This window comes from Cuculus canorus, chromosome 22 (genome assembly GCF_017976375.1).
Source record: "Cuculus canorus isolate bCucCan1 chromosome 22, bCucCan1.pri, whole genome shotgun sequence".
In the NCBI taxonomy this organism is placed as follows: domain Eukaryota; kingdom Metazoa; phylum Chordata; class Aves; order Cuculiformes; family Cuculidae; genus Cuculus; species Cuculus canorus.
In genome coordinates, this window is record NC_071422.1 from 1,415,030 (window position 1) to 1,431,595 (window position 16,566).

Sequence of the window (16,566 nt, forward strand, 5' to 3'; positions counted from 1 at the left end):
TTCAAGAAACATTAGCAAAACCACCTGTAAGTGTGTTCATAACGGAATTTTTTGCTTTAAATCTCAGCTTTCACACTCCAGTCTCTGCAGGAACAGCCAGCCCCCTCTCGCAAAGGCTGAGGGCTTAGCAACCACTGGGGTTAAACAGCCTCAAGAACCTCTCATCTGAAAACACAGACAGCAGCTCTATCATGCTATCGACTTGGGAGCGGATCATTTCACAATCACCCGTACGGCAACCACCATGAAGCGGTGACTTTTCAGGGATGGGGGTGAGAAACAGCTGAGCTTGCAGGGCTCTGGTGCAGCCCCACGCAAACCCTGGGGCCAGCACAGATCCAAGACGAGAGGCACCCTCGCACAACACCGTGCCTGAGGCAGCTGGGAAGAGCCAGCCACGCGTGCTCCCCGAGCCCCACCGCCTCGGACTGTGTGCATGCATCCACCCCCACGGCCAGCTCTGAGCTGGAGCCACATGGAACACTGATCACACCGAGTGAAGGAGGCTCCTGAGCAACCCCAGCTGGAGAAGCACCGTGCAGCCACATCCAACCCGACTCTACCTGCAATCTAGCAGCATTGAGCTTTTCCTGTATGCAGATTATTCCAGCATCCACTTCTCTACAAAGAGCAGGAACACTTTTCTACCTGTAACACAACACCCCAGAGGGAATCAACATTCCCTAGCTTGTCTTACAAAAGGCAAGATTTCTTGTTTTGAGTGACATCTTTCTCAAATGACAGAAGACAATTTCACAGCACTTTTGAAAGACTGCAGCATCTTCCCCATGGTTTAAACTCACAAGTGATTTTTTCTTGAGTCTGGGAAGCCCTTTCCCCTGCATTCAAATTTGTTCTTTAAAATGCTACTATTGTTGGGAAGAAAAGAGCATTATCACAGGCTGACAGTCTCACAATCATGAAAATGCTGCCATAATGGCAGAATTTTAATTGACAAAATTATCTCTGCCATAAAACACATAAAAGTATTCCCTCTGCTCTAAAAGTAACTGAGCAATAAACTACCAACAGCTTTAAATTAATTTGTTCCATCTCAAACTTCTCTACATCCTCTCAATTTAATGCTCCTATCTGCATCAGGGAGGCCTCCTGACTTTATACCAAACTATATCTAAACTGCTCCACACCCCTCAGCATTACACTCAGTACCGAGGTGGCTTTCAAAGCTGCTCAAGTCCAGACAGAAAAGATACTTTTCTTAAAACAAACACCAACAAGGAGTGAGGTTTGTTATATCGCCATTTCTAGCTGTCACAGCACAAAGCCAAACGAGATGGATGAAGTAACTCATTTCTCAGTGGTGTAACCCTACGAGGACACTGCAGTGCGTTACATGTCCTATCTTTTTGCTTGCAAGTCATAAAGATTAAAAATTATTGAAGTAGAGACCCTGATGCCAAGTTTTCAGATGCTTTAGGTATCCTGGGACATGCTGTTTCCTAGTTCAAATCTGTAAGGCCCCATCAGATATTCAGGCAGCTGCAGCTGCAATACTGCTGAGAAAAACAGGGGGGAAAAAAAAACCTGTGTGAAACACGCTCACTGTTTCCTAGAAATCTGGCAGAGCTTCCCTATGGCCTTTCTATGAAACCAAGACGCTGACCTCTTGCTCCACTGAACTTCAGTGCATTACTAAAAGAGCACTGGCTTTAGTAGTACTGAGGTGATGCAGAAAGGTCAACAAGATTCCTTTTTTTCGTGACATACATTCACAAAGCACTTCTTCTGACTGTAACAGGAATTGTTCTAGCACTTTGGCCCTGTTAAGTCCTGACTGAAGCTTCCGACTTGTATTTGCCACGAAGAGTTCAGGTCATTCATTCACTGCCACACATTCATCATCACACTGTGGTTTATCGACTCCTGGACTGTTAGAAATATCCTTGCACTCTTGCTCTTGGCTTTATTCCATTTAATCACAGAAGCATTTGTTTGCCAACAACATGCTGCTACCTAAACTTAATCTTACATTGTTGTTATGCAATCAGCATACAAAATCCACAATGGCCAGGCAGTTCAAAGCCTACCTTCAAAGTATCATCTTAATTCTTTACGTACTTCCATACGAACCACTAAAAATGCTATCCAACTGGGGAACGGCTGCTGAAATCTCATGGCAGAGCTTGACCTAATATTGGCCTCAAAGCTTAACAGTTAAGCAGCAGTTACGTAAGGGCTGCTGAACATGCCAGAAAGTCACATACCAAACCACATCCCTGCTTGGCAGAGCGCTGGATTCACCTACTACCAGCGTTTTATGTGTTTGGTTCAGTACAAGCCATCCCACAATTGAAGGGACTGGCAATAAGTACTGAAGTTCTAAGTGGAGCATGGTAACTGCACGCAGGTTCCACTAAAAGTCACACTAGGCTGAACTAAGCTGTTTTTATTCAAAATGCAGGCAGTTTCCTCTCCCAGTGTCTCAAGGAAAGCAAAGCATGGTTACAAAAACGTTCCTCTGAAAGTAAATTCTTCCCTTGTCCTCAATGGTGAGGCAAGAGCTTCACGGCATACGCAGCAGAAGTTCAACACACAGCATGTTCTTCGCTGTGTCTGGTAAGCGGTTTTACCAAGCTGTCGTCACCAGATACAACAATTTTGGCTCTGACAGTTGGAAAGAATTTGGAAACTTGGATATGAACGTTTGGGAGAAAGATCTTACATGAGGACAAGAGCCACTATCGTTGCCTGCCATCTGGAAACCTGCATATTCATAGAATGAGCAGATATGGGATGGTTTTACCTACAGAACCTCAAAAGCATAAATTCTGAACAGACTTCAGCTAAAGGGAAGGATCTCACTTGCAGGATGAGCTACAGTAAATCAAGCTGAACAGCAAGGAGATAAAACTTCCCTGGCAGGAAAACACATCTTCCATATTTCTAGCATCTAATAAGAGTAGTTTCAAAGGTACCCGTCGCTGCTGCCAGCTACCAAAAAAAACCCAAAACAGAGTAACATTTACATCTGCAAGCGTTTTGTTTCAGATTTACTTCTCAAGAGGAAGAGAGCCCATAGCAAGCACCATACAAGAATTATCACATTTTATCGACAGAAAATAGGGCTCCAACACAAATTCCGTTCCAGCTCACGGATACCAAATTATCTCTTCACAGAAATGACAACATACTAATGTTATCTTCCACAATCACAGACCCATGAGCAGTTTTGGTACAGAAAACAGTCACAAATGCACAGAAAACTGGAAATATCTCACCTAACGTCGCAGCTGCTGCAAGTCCGGCTGCGTATGGATCCGTTCCCGGTGGAGCAGCACTGATGATGTACGGATTGGGGACAAAGGCAGCAGGAGCTAAACCTGCTGAAAACATACCTGTCAGTAAAAACAAACTTAACTAGAACTGAAGCCCTACCAAAACGCCTCCGGTACCTGGCTGGCGACAAACACAAACAGGTTGCTTTAGTATTTTCAAGCTGATTACAGGTTGTTTTCTGCAGGCAGTGAGCAATCCCTGCATTTTGCAGAATCGTATTAGAACAATCCACAGAAGATAATTTACATAAACAAATCTAATTCAAATGCCCCCTAAGGAAGGCTGAAGTGGTAAAATAGTCTGTATGTAATAGTCATACTCGCTCAGGTATCTCCGCAGCCTTGCTGTTTAGGCAACTGTTAACACCAGTGAGATAGTAACATTATCTAATTGCTCATTACTATTCTCTGTTTTCTATAGCAAGTCGATGACGACCCTACTTCCCCTGCTTTGTGGATTCCAGGACCACTACCTAGTACCAGCACTTCAATTAACGAGTTTGGAAGCTGCTCAGGAGCATACAAGGCAACATCGTAGGGCACCACCACTGCCGTGCAGGCACTGCCCTCCTCTGCAAGGGAACAGTTTAATCATTAGAGAAATTACAGGTGGGCAGGAGGGAGTGTGGAGGGGAAGGGAAGGTGGAGGGGAGTCAGTTAATACAGCTAAACCATTTCAATTCAGGTCTATCCCTGAACTCCAGTAAGCACACAAGTGCACTAAACAGAGCGGGCAGAGACTCACACATTCGTATCAGGCTTTCAGGCAGGAGGAGCTGCCACTTCAATTGCTTACTGTGCAAAAAACACTTAACCCTAAGACAGTTTAACTCCAATCATCCACGAGCAGCCCTTCTACAGCTGTCCTGGTGTTCTGTGCACAGGAGTAAGCGCTTTCTTCCCTGTTAATCCATACTGTTTCAATAACATGAATCATGTGTTTGCATAAATTACACCTTTAAGTCGAAGTCTGAGCCCAGGCAGGCTGAGCCACAGGAAGCACATCCCAGTGTAAATTGCATTTTGCCCTCACTTCACTCTGCTGCTTATCCCAATTCAATCAGAGCAAGCAAGTCCTTCACCACACTCGTTACCAAGCAGCACGTTCAGCAAGGGCAAGAGTGTCATTCCTGCCAGACGTGAATGCTTCAGAGCTTTTTAAAGCATGCAAGAAGTACTTGAAAACTTCTGGAGTAAATCTTCAAACATTATACTCCTGCTAGTCTGTCACTTACTGGTTGTAAAAACATATTTAGGTTTCTCTAAAACCTGGAATCCCTAACGTGAGAAGGATATGGAAGTGCTGGAATAGGTCCAGAGGAGGCCACAGAGATAATGGAAAGGCTGGAGCACCTTTGCTAAGACGACAGTCTGAGAGATTTGGGGTTTTTCAGCCTGGACTAGAAAAGGCTCCGCAGAGACCTTAGAGCAGCTTCCAGTGCTGAAAGGGGCTGCAGGAAAGCTGGAGACAAACCTTTTACAAGGGCCTGTAGTGACAGGACGAGGTGGAATGGCTTTAAATTTGAAGGGGGAAGATTTAGATTAGAGATTAGAAAGAAATTCTTCACAATAGGGGTGGGCAGGCCCTGGCCCAGGTTGCCCAGAGCAGTGGTGGCTGCCCCATCCCTGGAGGGGTTCAAGGTTGGGTTGGATGGGGCTTGGAGCACTATGGATCCATGGCAGGGGCGTTGGAACTGGATGGGCTTTAAGGTCCCTTCCAACTCAAACCATTCCACGATTCTGTGAAAAAAGAAAAATCTTTTTTTCCCCCCTCCTATTTTCCCAGTGTATTCAGAGCATTACCAGAAATCTAGTAAAATGTTACGTATTAAATGCAAGACTTACCTATGTGAGGCTGGTGGGCAGCTGCCAAGGCGTACTGCTGCTGCTGCGCTGCCGTTAGCTGCTGAACAGCAAGGGCATTCGGTCTTTGGAACAACTAAAGGGACAAAAGCACAAACATGGTCCTTTACTCATGCACAAAAAGCATTCTTCTTTTTAAAGCAATTCCTTTACACTAGATTTATTTTCACAGCTACAGACACTCCTCTTTAAAGGGAAACATTTCAAAAAGGATTGAAAAAAACCAAAGCCCTTTGAAATCAATTGCCCATGATAATCCATCTGAAAAAGATACATATATATACACACATATATTTCTGAAGTACAGCTGAACCACAGCCAGGGTTTCCTCTGCAAAATGCCCTGAAGCCATTTCTTCCCCAGCTCCTCCTCAAACACAGCCCCCAACTGCAGCCTTTGGATCACTAGTAGCTGCCACCAGCACTTCCACATCCTGAAGATCACCAAGCACTGCAAAACCACAAGTACGCCAGTGGCAACCCATGAGAGTGAAGTGGCAAGCGGGACAGCCGGCGGACTGCAGAGCCAGGTGTCAGGGAGATAATACCCTTGAGATGGGATGCCAGCCTCAGCTCACAAACTCCTGGACAAAATGCTTCCTTTTCCTGACAGCCTTCAACCTCCAGCATTCTCCTGTGGGAATCGAGGCAAGGAATGGGAACTCTTCCTTGCCGACAGACAGAAACCAGACCCAGGGACTATCTGGTTAAGCCACCGAAAACACATGCACCATTTGCCATTGTACAGCTCCCTACAGTCTAGCAAAGCAGAGGGCAATGGCACTGAAAACAGTCATTCTCAGTAAGAATGAGAAGATTACATTAAAGTATTGTTGCTTAGAGTTTGGGTTTTTTTCCTTGTTTTATCCAGGTCCTTACCAAAACCTTATTTCCCCAGCTTCCTACACTTATACTGAAACAAAATGCTCCCTGAATCAATCCCTTAGCAGACCATCGCTCAGCCTGAATTAAATCACTTAAGGATACACAAGCTAAACAGCCATTCTGAAACCATCCAGAAGCAACATTCATCCCCAAAAGTGATCATTTCCGAGGTGTGAATTTCTTCACAAACTACTGCGATAAATGTTTTCGCTCTCCATTCACTTGGAAAAAAACTAGGCCTAAATGACATTCAATTTTCACACCCATTATCTCTGCCCTCCTTTCAGACCAGGCAAAGGAGCCATTTCAGCTGCCAGAAGCAGTAATAATAATTCTGCCCAAATTTTTGGCAGAAACGCACAACCTTTAAGAAGTAGCAAGGAATCATTTAGAAAATTAAGGGGTGTTTTTATAAGCAAAAATTTCAGCTGGTTCTCCTGAGAGCATCTGAGCAACTGTGCTGTTTAAGGAGAAAATACAACAAAAGCTGGGTGAGTCACCTTTATTTTCTTCTCTTTTTACAAGTTCAGAGGAGGAAAAAAAAACATGTAAGGAATCGGTACTGGATTAAAGATTCAGAAACTCAGTGCTGAGGGGATCCAGAAGGGATATTTTCTGAGTACAGAAACATATCCACAACCGCCCACTCCTTAAGAAGCTGGGACCCTTCCACAGATCGAGGGGGTTTGGAATGCCGCTTATGGAGAAACACTTGAAACCCAGCTCTTTATCACCTCCCAGGGCCAAACATAAGGAGAGCAATAAATCATTATGCAGAACACACCTTTTTTTTTTCCCTCTTTTGTTTTAAACATGTCATTCAGCAACACTTCATTCTTACACAAAGCTGAGTGCTTATAAGGGGTGTAATCTTCATTAATAGGCATTCTGTCCTTAGTAGCTGGATCAGATGCTCTACTGACATTTCTTACTTCAAAAGAACTAAGGACTTCATGGAGAGTGTGACCTGCAGAAAACGGAATGAGCAGTACAGGCTCTGGAGGAGTCTCCAGCAACACCTTGTTTGCTGACTGGCATCTGCAGACGTGGCAAAAAAAAATATATCCATAAATGCTTCACTGCTGGATATCAATACATCCCAAACAAGCAGCCTGCAAGTCTGTATGGAATTATTCTTCTTCTCTACTGCTTCTGTATTGAGTTCAGCAATCCAATACTGTAGCTTTCTACCGCTCCAAACACTTCACCAAAACCTTTTATTTTCATATTCCTTTCCATCCCTGGATCTGTTTTTCCAGTCTGCTAATGCATATTCCAACAAGGTGAGCAGGCAAGGAAGTGGCTAGATCGATCATCAGCCGCCTGTCTTAAGGGCAAAAAAGCCCTTATCTTCTCTGAAAATACTCTTCCTTTTGCTCAGTTTGCATGCGTGATTACTTCCACAGCTCCCAAAGGCATCTAAATTATCCATTTTTAAACCAGAAGTACCAGCAGAAAAAGAACACACAGCTATTCAAAGCATTACTATTTCACCTGCTGTTGCATTTTTTGTTGTCTGCTTGCTCTCCCAACTTGTATGAGTGCAGCTGACGACTGCTAAATTTGACTTTCAGACATACAAGTATCCACACCAACTCGGTGCATTTTTCTCCTGCTGAAATCAAGGCACGGGATCCCAAATGCTCCGCAAATGGCTGCTGCCAGCAGCTGTCAGAGTTTACCTAAAGACTCGGAGATTAAAAAGCTGCTCCTTTACTTATAACGACTGGTATAACAGAAGGGAAGCAAACAGAACAGAGCAGCTGGGCAGAGTCCTTTCATCTACTTCAGGAAATTACCGGGAGAATTTCTGAATCCTCAAGTCAACGAACCTACAGACTTAGCTCCAACACAGTGTCCACAGACAATATTCTTGAGTTTCTCCAGAGCCACATGCAAATGTTCAGTGTTCACCCTGTGCTGCGAGCATGGAGGCAAGATTCCTTCACCCGCAGGAAATCTGCTCTCAAGTCTTCATGAAGCTCCTCTTCCAAAGACAGGGCAAACGTTGGTATCCAAGCCACACGCTCAAGGAGGGACTCCAGCCAGCAACCTCTCCCTCTTTGCTTTCAACCACACTTCCTGCAAGCCTGCAAACCCAGGCTCTGGACTCAATTTACCGGGGAGAAACTCAAGCGTGAACAACTAAAACTCTTTGCAGATTTCATACTGTCTGTAGCATCCTCAAGGAAGCAGAGCCAATAGAAACGATCACCATTTCAGGCTTTACTCAGCCAGATAAGCCCCTGTGCCACATGAGCCCTGGGAATCATTAGCTGTGTGTATTTAGGGAGGGTTAAAGCCTCTGTGTACTGTCTCCATCTGCTGACAGCACAAACCAAAAACAAAAGCAAAAAATAAAAATTACAGTAACAGCTTTTCATCATCTTATTTGGAAACCTGCTGGACAGGAAACCAAGGTTAAACCATGTATCAGTATTAAACTGTGGTCTCCAGTAAGTGGAAAAAAGGAAGAGAAATCTCTTCTAACTGGATTATATTATAACAGTATTAACTGGAATTTGCCAAACGAGGGTGAAGTTTTAAGAACGTACAGATGGAGCATTTTAGCCTATTGGAAATCATCACATTAGAGTGAACCCCTACAAGTGCCTGACACTGATTCGGAGTTCAGTCACATCACCTGTCATTCACAAAGCGACACTCTTCCTCACTCACACATGGACACAAACCAAGCATCATTTACAGCACACGGGGGAATTCCCCAAGGGAATTCTGAGAAACCAGAACATGGTGGTCTGTATTTTACAGTCATGGGAACACTGTGAGATTACATTTCTGTGAGGCAGTTTCTTCTCCAATACAAACATCTGACATCTCTAATCAAATTACGCATGGGTAAGGCCGGCCCTTCTTAATATCACCTTGAGCTGTACTTGCCTGTAGTCCCCGCAGGGTATATGACACTTCCCAATAGACCCAGAAAGACACTTTTACAGACAAGATCCTTTTGTTCAGGACATATTTCTTTCTGACAACTGAATGGAAAAGACTATACTGCCAAGTGAGATTTCTTTCACACAGGCCATAACTGGCAGACAGGGAACACCAAAGAGCACTGGCTACTGGGTATTGTGTGTGCAGGAAACGGGTACAACCCCAAGCCAGGACAGATCACGTTTACACAAACATGCACTGAGAGGTGCCATTTGGCAGCAGAGTAACACAGCACTGACACTTGCACAAGTTGCCTTTCCTGTAGGCTTAAGTAGTCTCCGCAACAAAGCTGAAACTTAAGTGTAACAGCCCTTATGAACCAGCCTGGCCCACATGTCCTCAGCGTGAGCCAGGTGGGCATGCAGCTGTGCTTCCAGCACCAGGACCTGCAGCTCCACTCCAACTCACGGTGCAAGTCAACCAGAGAGATACAGCTTCACAGACAGCCCCTTAGAGAGTTCCAAGTATCAGTCCACGCAGATGACACCAGTTCTGCGCGGATCTCAAGAAGTTTAGATGAGATCTTAGGAAGAAATGTTTTGCTGTGAGGGTGGGGAGGCCCTGGCACTTCCTGTCCAGAGCAGTGGTGGCTGCCCCATCCCTGGAGGGGTTCCAGGACAGGTTGGATGGGGCTTGGAGCCCCTGATCCAGTGGGAGGTGTCCCTGCCCATGGCAGGGGCGTAGAACTGGATGGACTTTGAGGTCTCTTCCAACCCAAACCATTCTATGATTCTGTGATATTACCCATCCGCTTTATACAGAAGAAAAAACAAAACCCTGGCAACAGGGCCCTCCAGAGCCAGAGCCATACTATGGTCATTCTGAAATCAGCATACTTCCCAGGGCAGCCTTACTTCCACAGTTATTTATATGAGCTAGGCACAAGGGATGCCAAATTCTAACTCCCATTTTTTAAAAGCTGGAAGAAAATTAAAAACTGTTGAAACTTACAAATGAGCCTTAATTTATATAGAAAACATTAATAAAATGCAAGTTACAGGCTTCTAGGTCCTGCAGATATCCCATATCTAACGGTTCTTCACAAAGCAGTTCCCTTAGCTCAAACACACTGCTCCAAAAAAAGCAACTGTCTGAAAAAAAAGTCAATGTCTGAAAGTAACTCTTGCATTCAAGGTCTTACAGAGTTAGACAAAGACCTGAAACTACCTGGGTTTTCCTTTTTTGAAACGTACAGCAGCTGTTTAGTTTAATCATTAAAAAATCTCCCATATTAACCTCCCAAACATGCTATATAATAAAACAACTGATCAAGCTCTCACACAGATATTTACATTACTTTAGAGACTCTGATAACTTTCTAAAGGTGGGTCTGTAGCACAACCTTGGCAGCAGCCTTTCCTCCATCCCGAGTGCCAACAGGCTGTTCTGCTGACAAGGATCAGATATTTCAGGAAGCCCGGGGCAGTTATGCACCCTTGCAATCAGCTACAACAAAGGGTTTTATTCTTCTCTGACCGATATGATACTTGCAAAAGGAAAGCAATAAAAGTTTACAATTGTTACCCAAACCAGCAGGAACAGGAGTGGATTACGAGTCGGTCCCTGGATCCAGGCCTAGCATTCAAGAAGAGCCAACAACAAAGCAAGGACTTGTATTACTTGTCCAGGATGAGAAGCTCGGGCCACTTGCGTGGGAGAAAAGGTCAAACAAACACGCTTCGGTTGAGATAAAGTCTTGTAGCACTGGATTCTGACCTCAGGTGTTAAACCATGCTCAAGCCAGTTAAAACTCATCATTCTTTCAGCCTGGGTGAAAGGTGGCATCACAGCTCAAGAGTCGTCTGACCTTTAAGACACTTTAAGAGCTCATGAGTGGGGTGGGTTCTTCATTGCTGTTTAACAGTTTTTACTAATTTAATTACTCTTCTCCAACACAAACTCACTCAAGCTAAAAAAGATCAACACACAGAAAGAGCTGTTGGTAACTGCTGTTTATTACAGGTTCTTCAGACTGCTGTTCAGGTGGCCATGGAAAGCAGATCTGCAGCCAGCTCCCTAGGGCACGTGAAGCACTCCAGACAGGTGGATGGCATTAAGGGGATGAAACCACTCCAAGTCTTCCCCCATCCCACCCAGGAGACAAGAGCCTGAGCTCATGCTCATCCCACAGTGACCCTCCAGGAGGAACCGAAGCAGTACGGTAGGGCCAGACGACACTTTACCTGCTGTTGGGAATTGTAATCGAAGAGCCCCACAGTGGCTGCGGCCGAGTCCACGGGTACTTGAGTGCCAGAATAATCAAACTGAAGAGGCTCCATGCCAACATGCTCCATGGGATCCAGAGGGACGCTCTGGGACTCAATGTTGGAGAAATCCTCCACTGGCTTGGCACCATTAGTACTCGCCAGCTGGGCTAAGCCCTCTGATCCATTCTGGTTTGGACCCAAAAGATCTACTTCACTTGCAGAGTTCTGGCAATTACCAGGTGTACGGCTACACAGAGAGAAAAGACACTTGTCACTAAGCATCCCCACTTAATGCTGGGTCACACAGCGTCGATGAACAGCAATGGACAGTACTAACCAGAACTGTTTGTAGATGTGGTGATGAAAGAAGAAAATAAATAAAAGAAGGGTCTGAAATAATTCCCTAAATGGATTCTACAGAACAATTTATGTATTTAAAAACAAAAGCCAAAACCATACCCATAAAACCTCATTCCCCTGCCTTAAAGACCTGTTACAGTAAGAAGTGTGAAAAATTAAGTTTCTTTCTACTCCTCAATTGAGAAGAGATATAGCCACAACGAGGCAGGATATCAGAAACGCCAGAGTTATTTTTTCATAAAGTTAAATCAGTAATTACTAAGTAGGTAACGCTCTGGCATCGTATTTCACTTCAAATCTTTTCAGTAGGAGCTGCGACGGTTTCCTGATTCCCTAACATAAGCCCTGGACTATGGTGGGAAACTGTTCGTCCCAAAGCCAGGGCCAGCAGCCTCACAGCACGTTGGTGTGGCTTTTACAGCTTTCCTATGTCAAGAGGAGGCACAACAAGCAGGTAAAACGCATCGATTACATCAATAGGCACAATTTCAGAGGGCTTTAATCTCTTGAGAGCTGTAAGGAACAAGTCCAAAACCCCAGCTATAATCTAGACTAGCATATAAGCAGAGCAAACATCTTCAGTGGGTATTTCCATAGGAATTCCACAAGATGAATTAAAAACAGGTGTGAAAATAAAACAAAATTGCAAAATACAGAAGCAGGCATGCAGAGACGAGAGCTCTCAGATGTTATCCTCCACCTTCTCACAGCTGCCCTGTTCACGGTACAAAATCCCTCTGCTTCAATGAGTCAAAGGCTTCTTCACTACAGCGTGGAAAATCTTTAGAAAAACCTGTTCAGTGCAACACTAATTATTAACTAACAAAGCACATACCTGAAGTCTTTGACATCTGCGTCGATTCCATTCTGCACAGGTAAACCATTTGTTTTATCCATCACATCCCCCTCCTCCTTCAGATCTCCTAACTTATCGCCATCAAACGTGCCCTTATTTTTCTTGTCCCCTTTGTCATTCTCATCATTCTCCGCATCTCTTGGCCCCTAGGCAAAAGAGACATCATTTTAATAAGCTTCATTTTCAGATCAATTTTGCTTTTATTCCGAGATGGTAACAAACCAAAGAAATACATTACAATAAAGTTAGGCACTTGCGAACAGGAGATCACACAAATAAAAATAGATTAAAAAGAGGAAAAATGGTCAATCGTAATGGAAGAAACACTTCTCACTCTTACAAGATAGGTTTTATCTGTCTGTTGAGTTTCTCCTATTTAGTGATCCAGGGTCTTGACTCTACAGCCTCTAAAAATCCCATCCTAAAATATTTTTAAAGAATTCTTATCCAAATCCTCTTTCTAGATCAGACTCAGGCAGTTCAAAATTAATTCAGAAGCTTTTAAATACAAGAGCTTGTACTGTAGGGGTATGAACTGAATTAATGTCTCTGCAAACTCCCTGTCTCAGTGTCAAAGATGACTGGACAAATGCATGGGTTTGGGACGCTGAACAGGATCACCTTGGTTTTGAGGGGTATTACTGGGATTTGCACATTGAACTCCAAAGTACGGAGCCCTTAGGTCAATTACTCACTCGATCATTGGTTCATGTAATCCTAAAGCATCTTTTTCAAGGGGTAAAAGGGGAAGTAAAAAAAAAAAAAAAAACAAACAGGATTTCTGTTCTGTTAAGCTTTGAGCTTTTTATGACTGGTGTTACATCTGCGGCAATCCTGCCCTTAATGTCTGTACTTCATTTCACTTGGGAGAAGAATAAAGGGTGATTATGCCAGAGGCAGAGTTTTGAACAACAAAAGGGAGAAGAAAACCAACATAATTTATGAAAAAAAACAGCAAGGGGCATATAAACATATTTATCACAGACAGCTTTGGTACTGTCACAAAGACAGACATTCAAACCCTGTCTTCCACTTCGTTTGAGGGAAAAGCACTTCAATTCAACAGGGCATTTGAACCCTGTATCAACTAAATCACTTCCCATTCTTTCCATCTGCAGGGAAAGATTCCCTTTCCCCATATTTAGAGAAACAAAATTGTTTTAAAAGCAATCATCCTCTGAAGCTGCTTCTTAAATAAAACCAAATCATGCTTCCATGATATTAGAGAGCAGATTTCAGCATGCCAATTATAAAGAAATTTGGAGTCCAGTTCTTGCCCACACAAGGTGATATTCACCCTTTGTTTCAGATTTGGCATCTTGACTGTCAATGCTTCCTAACCCCCAAGCCCGATGATAAATTGGCTCCTTCCACCGACTGCTCATTTCTCAAAGCCCTTCCTTCCCAGGCTCAGGGTTCACCAGGGTTATCAGGTGCCCACTAATGAGGAACAATAAGAGGATGGATGAAGGCAACCACAAATCAGCTCCCTGAAGAGACAGAGCAAAGCAGTCTGACAGTAAGAAACCTACTTTTTTCTTCTGCTTTTATGTTTTTGAACAATCCCTGACCTAGCACTTGGCCGATGAAGCAGAGCTGAGATGCAGCCCTTTTTTCCCCCCACTACAGGGATGGGGCTTGATTATGCCTCTCACCATATCCTTGGATTTGAGGCAGCAGCAACTGTGCTGCCATCCCCACCCTGCGAAGCACAGCGACTAATGCTGTTTCTCCATAGGAAACAAGATGCCTTTGAAAGCATTCCCCAGCTGGAGTGGCTTTTGTAGCTACATTACATTTCTAGCATCATCGCATGAAGGTTTTTGTTCTCAGCCAGCCACAAAGCAGCCACATGCTCATTTGAAACCCACAGGTATATTTGCATACTCTTCAAACAACACCCTTAGCTGGGGCACTACTGCCAGGTGCTTATCTGAAGAACCAGGGAAGGTCAGCACCTTTCCCATCCTTTACCCCATCTCCCACACTGCATCCCCTAAGCCAGGAACAACAGTTAAGCTGCTAGCCTACCCATTTTAAGACAGACACCTAAACTAGGAGCAAATAAAAGTGAGAAACATCCACCCTCAGGAATGGATTAACAAACAAAACAAATCAAGCAGCAAATGGAGAAAAGAACATGATGGGAACTCAAATGTCAGAATCAGGCGCACTTACAAATCCTCCTTTCCTTAGGCAGGAATCTCCAGGAGATGAGCTCAACACATACTCCACCATGCTAACTCCAAGTCCTCCGCTCTCTGACCGTGGTGAAAGCACTGAGTTGACTTCACTATTCACGTGAAAGCCCTGCCCAGGTCTTCTCTGAACCATAATTGGTTGGGAAACAGAGTGATCTGGAACAAAAACATGGGTAATTCTTATCAGCAAATCCAACTATTCAGAGGCAAGTCATTAAATATGCACGAGGGTCTTAATTATACTAAGAAGTGCTAACTTTTCCACTCTGAAGTCCATTAGAAAAAGTAGGACAGCTTTTCATATTTTAGATACTAGAGCTTGCAAATCTACAAGAGAACTTAACTTATTTAAATCTAAAATCATAACATTTCAAAAATTCAAGTCTCCAAGTTAAGGTTGCTATAAAAAACAACATTCTAGATTTCAGTTTTACTAAAACTCTTGCATTAGTACAGTGAAAAAAACAATCTTGGTTTGTCCTTTAAAACATCATCCTACTGTTCCACCAGCCTACATCCAGTTTCTTGGTCCTATGAACTGCCACATTCATGGTACTATCACCATTTCTCTTAGATTCTCTTGATTTCCTCAAGAAAGAGTTTATGGGAACTGCACTTCTTCCTCATCCCCTGCCCTTCTGCATCAGCCCCATCCCTTTACCACACCTGCAGCCCAAAGGTTTGAGACCCACTCAGACCAGGCTAAGGAGAGATGTCTCCACAGCCTTACAAGCTCTGGTTGGGCAGCAGCAGGTGACCCAACATGCCCCAGGAGGAAGGGAAGCAGCTCTCCACTCCTGCCTGCTCAGACTGGCAATGGCCAGAGAGTCAGTACCAAGAGACAGCAGACAGGGCAGTTACCAGGGGATGGTGGAAGGGACACACATTGACATCGACACTGCAGCTTCCTTATAAGACACACAAACTGTCAAGTGAAGTCATTCTGCTCCACCGTTGCTCCTGGCCGCACTCCCCTACCTTCTTCCACAAGCCAGCACAAGAAGCTATGGGGTCACAAAGTGGACTGAGGAGACTTTTCTTCATTACCTTTATCCCAGAAAAGACAAAAGCTAGTTGTAACCTTACTGAACCCCCCAGCAGGTTTCATTGCACCGCTGCAGAGGCACTTGTACCACCAGGTGGGGAAGGAAGGAGCGGCCTGTGTTGACAGGGCAGCTTCTTCTAGCAGTACGGGCTTTGAATGCTTTACAACTACAACTTCAAGGGAGAAGAGTGAAGAACCAAAGCGAGGAGGGAGGACTGCAGCACATACTGTGGACACAGACAAAGGAAAACGGATGGAGCGAAGGGCATCTCACAGGAAACCAGGCTTCATTAGTTCCACTGCTTGTGGAACAAACTGCTCTTCTGGCCAAGGATGCTCCCACATCTCACCTCCAAGCTGTGCTCCTTGCTCAGGGCAGTGACCCTGAGCAACTGCTCATACCATGGCCATTCTCTTTATTTCAGATAAGCAAAAGCGGAAACTCTCTCTCCCCGACTCAGAGAACAGCGCAGGCCATGGCTCAGGAATGGAGGCCGTAAGGTGCACAGGATTAATGGAGAATAAACAAAGGAAGAGACGAGATGAAGGGCTTTGATTCATGGAGATTTGTGATCAGCCAGCACAGGAGGTCACCTCCCTCAGATGTCCGCCCTGCCTGTCTGGTGGATGGAACCAGTCCAACCACTGAGGCAGCAGAGGAGAAAGGCTCCTTCTTGGCTGTCACTGTTCAGTCTGGCTTAGCCCTTTAATCCACCCTTAGCTGCAGTACAACTGGGCACAAACTGGTGTAGAGGACTGGATGCAGGCACTGCTACGGAGATCCACTGCAGAAAGCCACAGGAGGCAGCAGCTCCCAAAAGCTTCCCAGTGCCCAAACTGCAAGGTTCAGCCAATGAGATTCTGAGAAGCTTTATCCCTTTTTCACAGCCACTTTG

General features: G+C 44.5%; 1 protein-coding gene across 7 annotated transcripts in view; it reads right to left on the reverse strand.

Annotated features, from left to right (window-relative positions):
• Window positions 1-16,566, reverse strand: part of PUM1 (pumilio RNA binding family member 1) — a 79,723-nt gene that overhangs the window by 29,539 nt on the left and 33,618 nt on the right. For 4 of the 7 annotated variants that reach the window (XM_054086181.1, XM_054086176.1, XM_054086177.1 and 1 more), the window contains exons 5-9: window positions 14,603-14,781; window positions 12,404-12,570; window positions 11,185-11,455; window positions 5,142-5,235; window positions 3,240-3,356 (exon numbers count right to left, since the gene is read on the reverse strand). In XM_054086181.1, the coding sequence (XP_053942156.1) occupies window positions 3,240-3,356; window positions 5,142-5,235; window positions 11,185-11,455; window positions 12,404-12,570; window positions 14,603-14,781 (828 nt within the window). The remainder of the gene's footprint in view (window positions 1-3,239; window positions 3,357-5,141; window positions 5,236-11,184; window positions 11,456-12,403; window positions 12,571-14,602; window positions 14,782-16,566) is intronic. The other 3 variants (XM_054086180.1, XM_054086179.1, XM_054086178.1) reach the window with 2 other exon arrangements.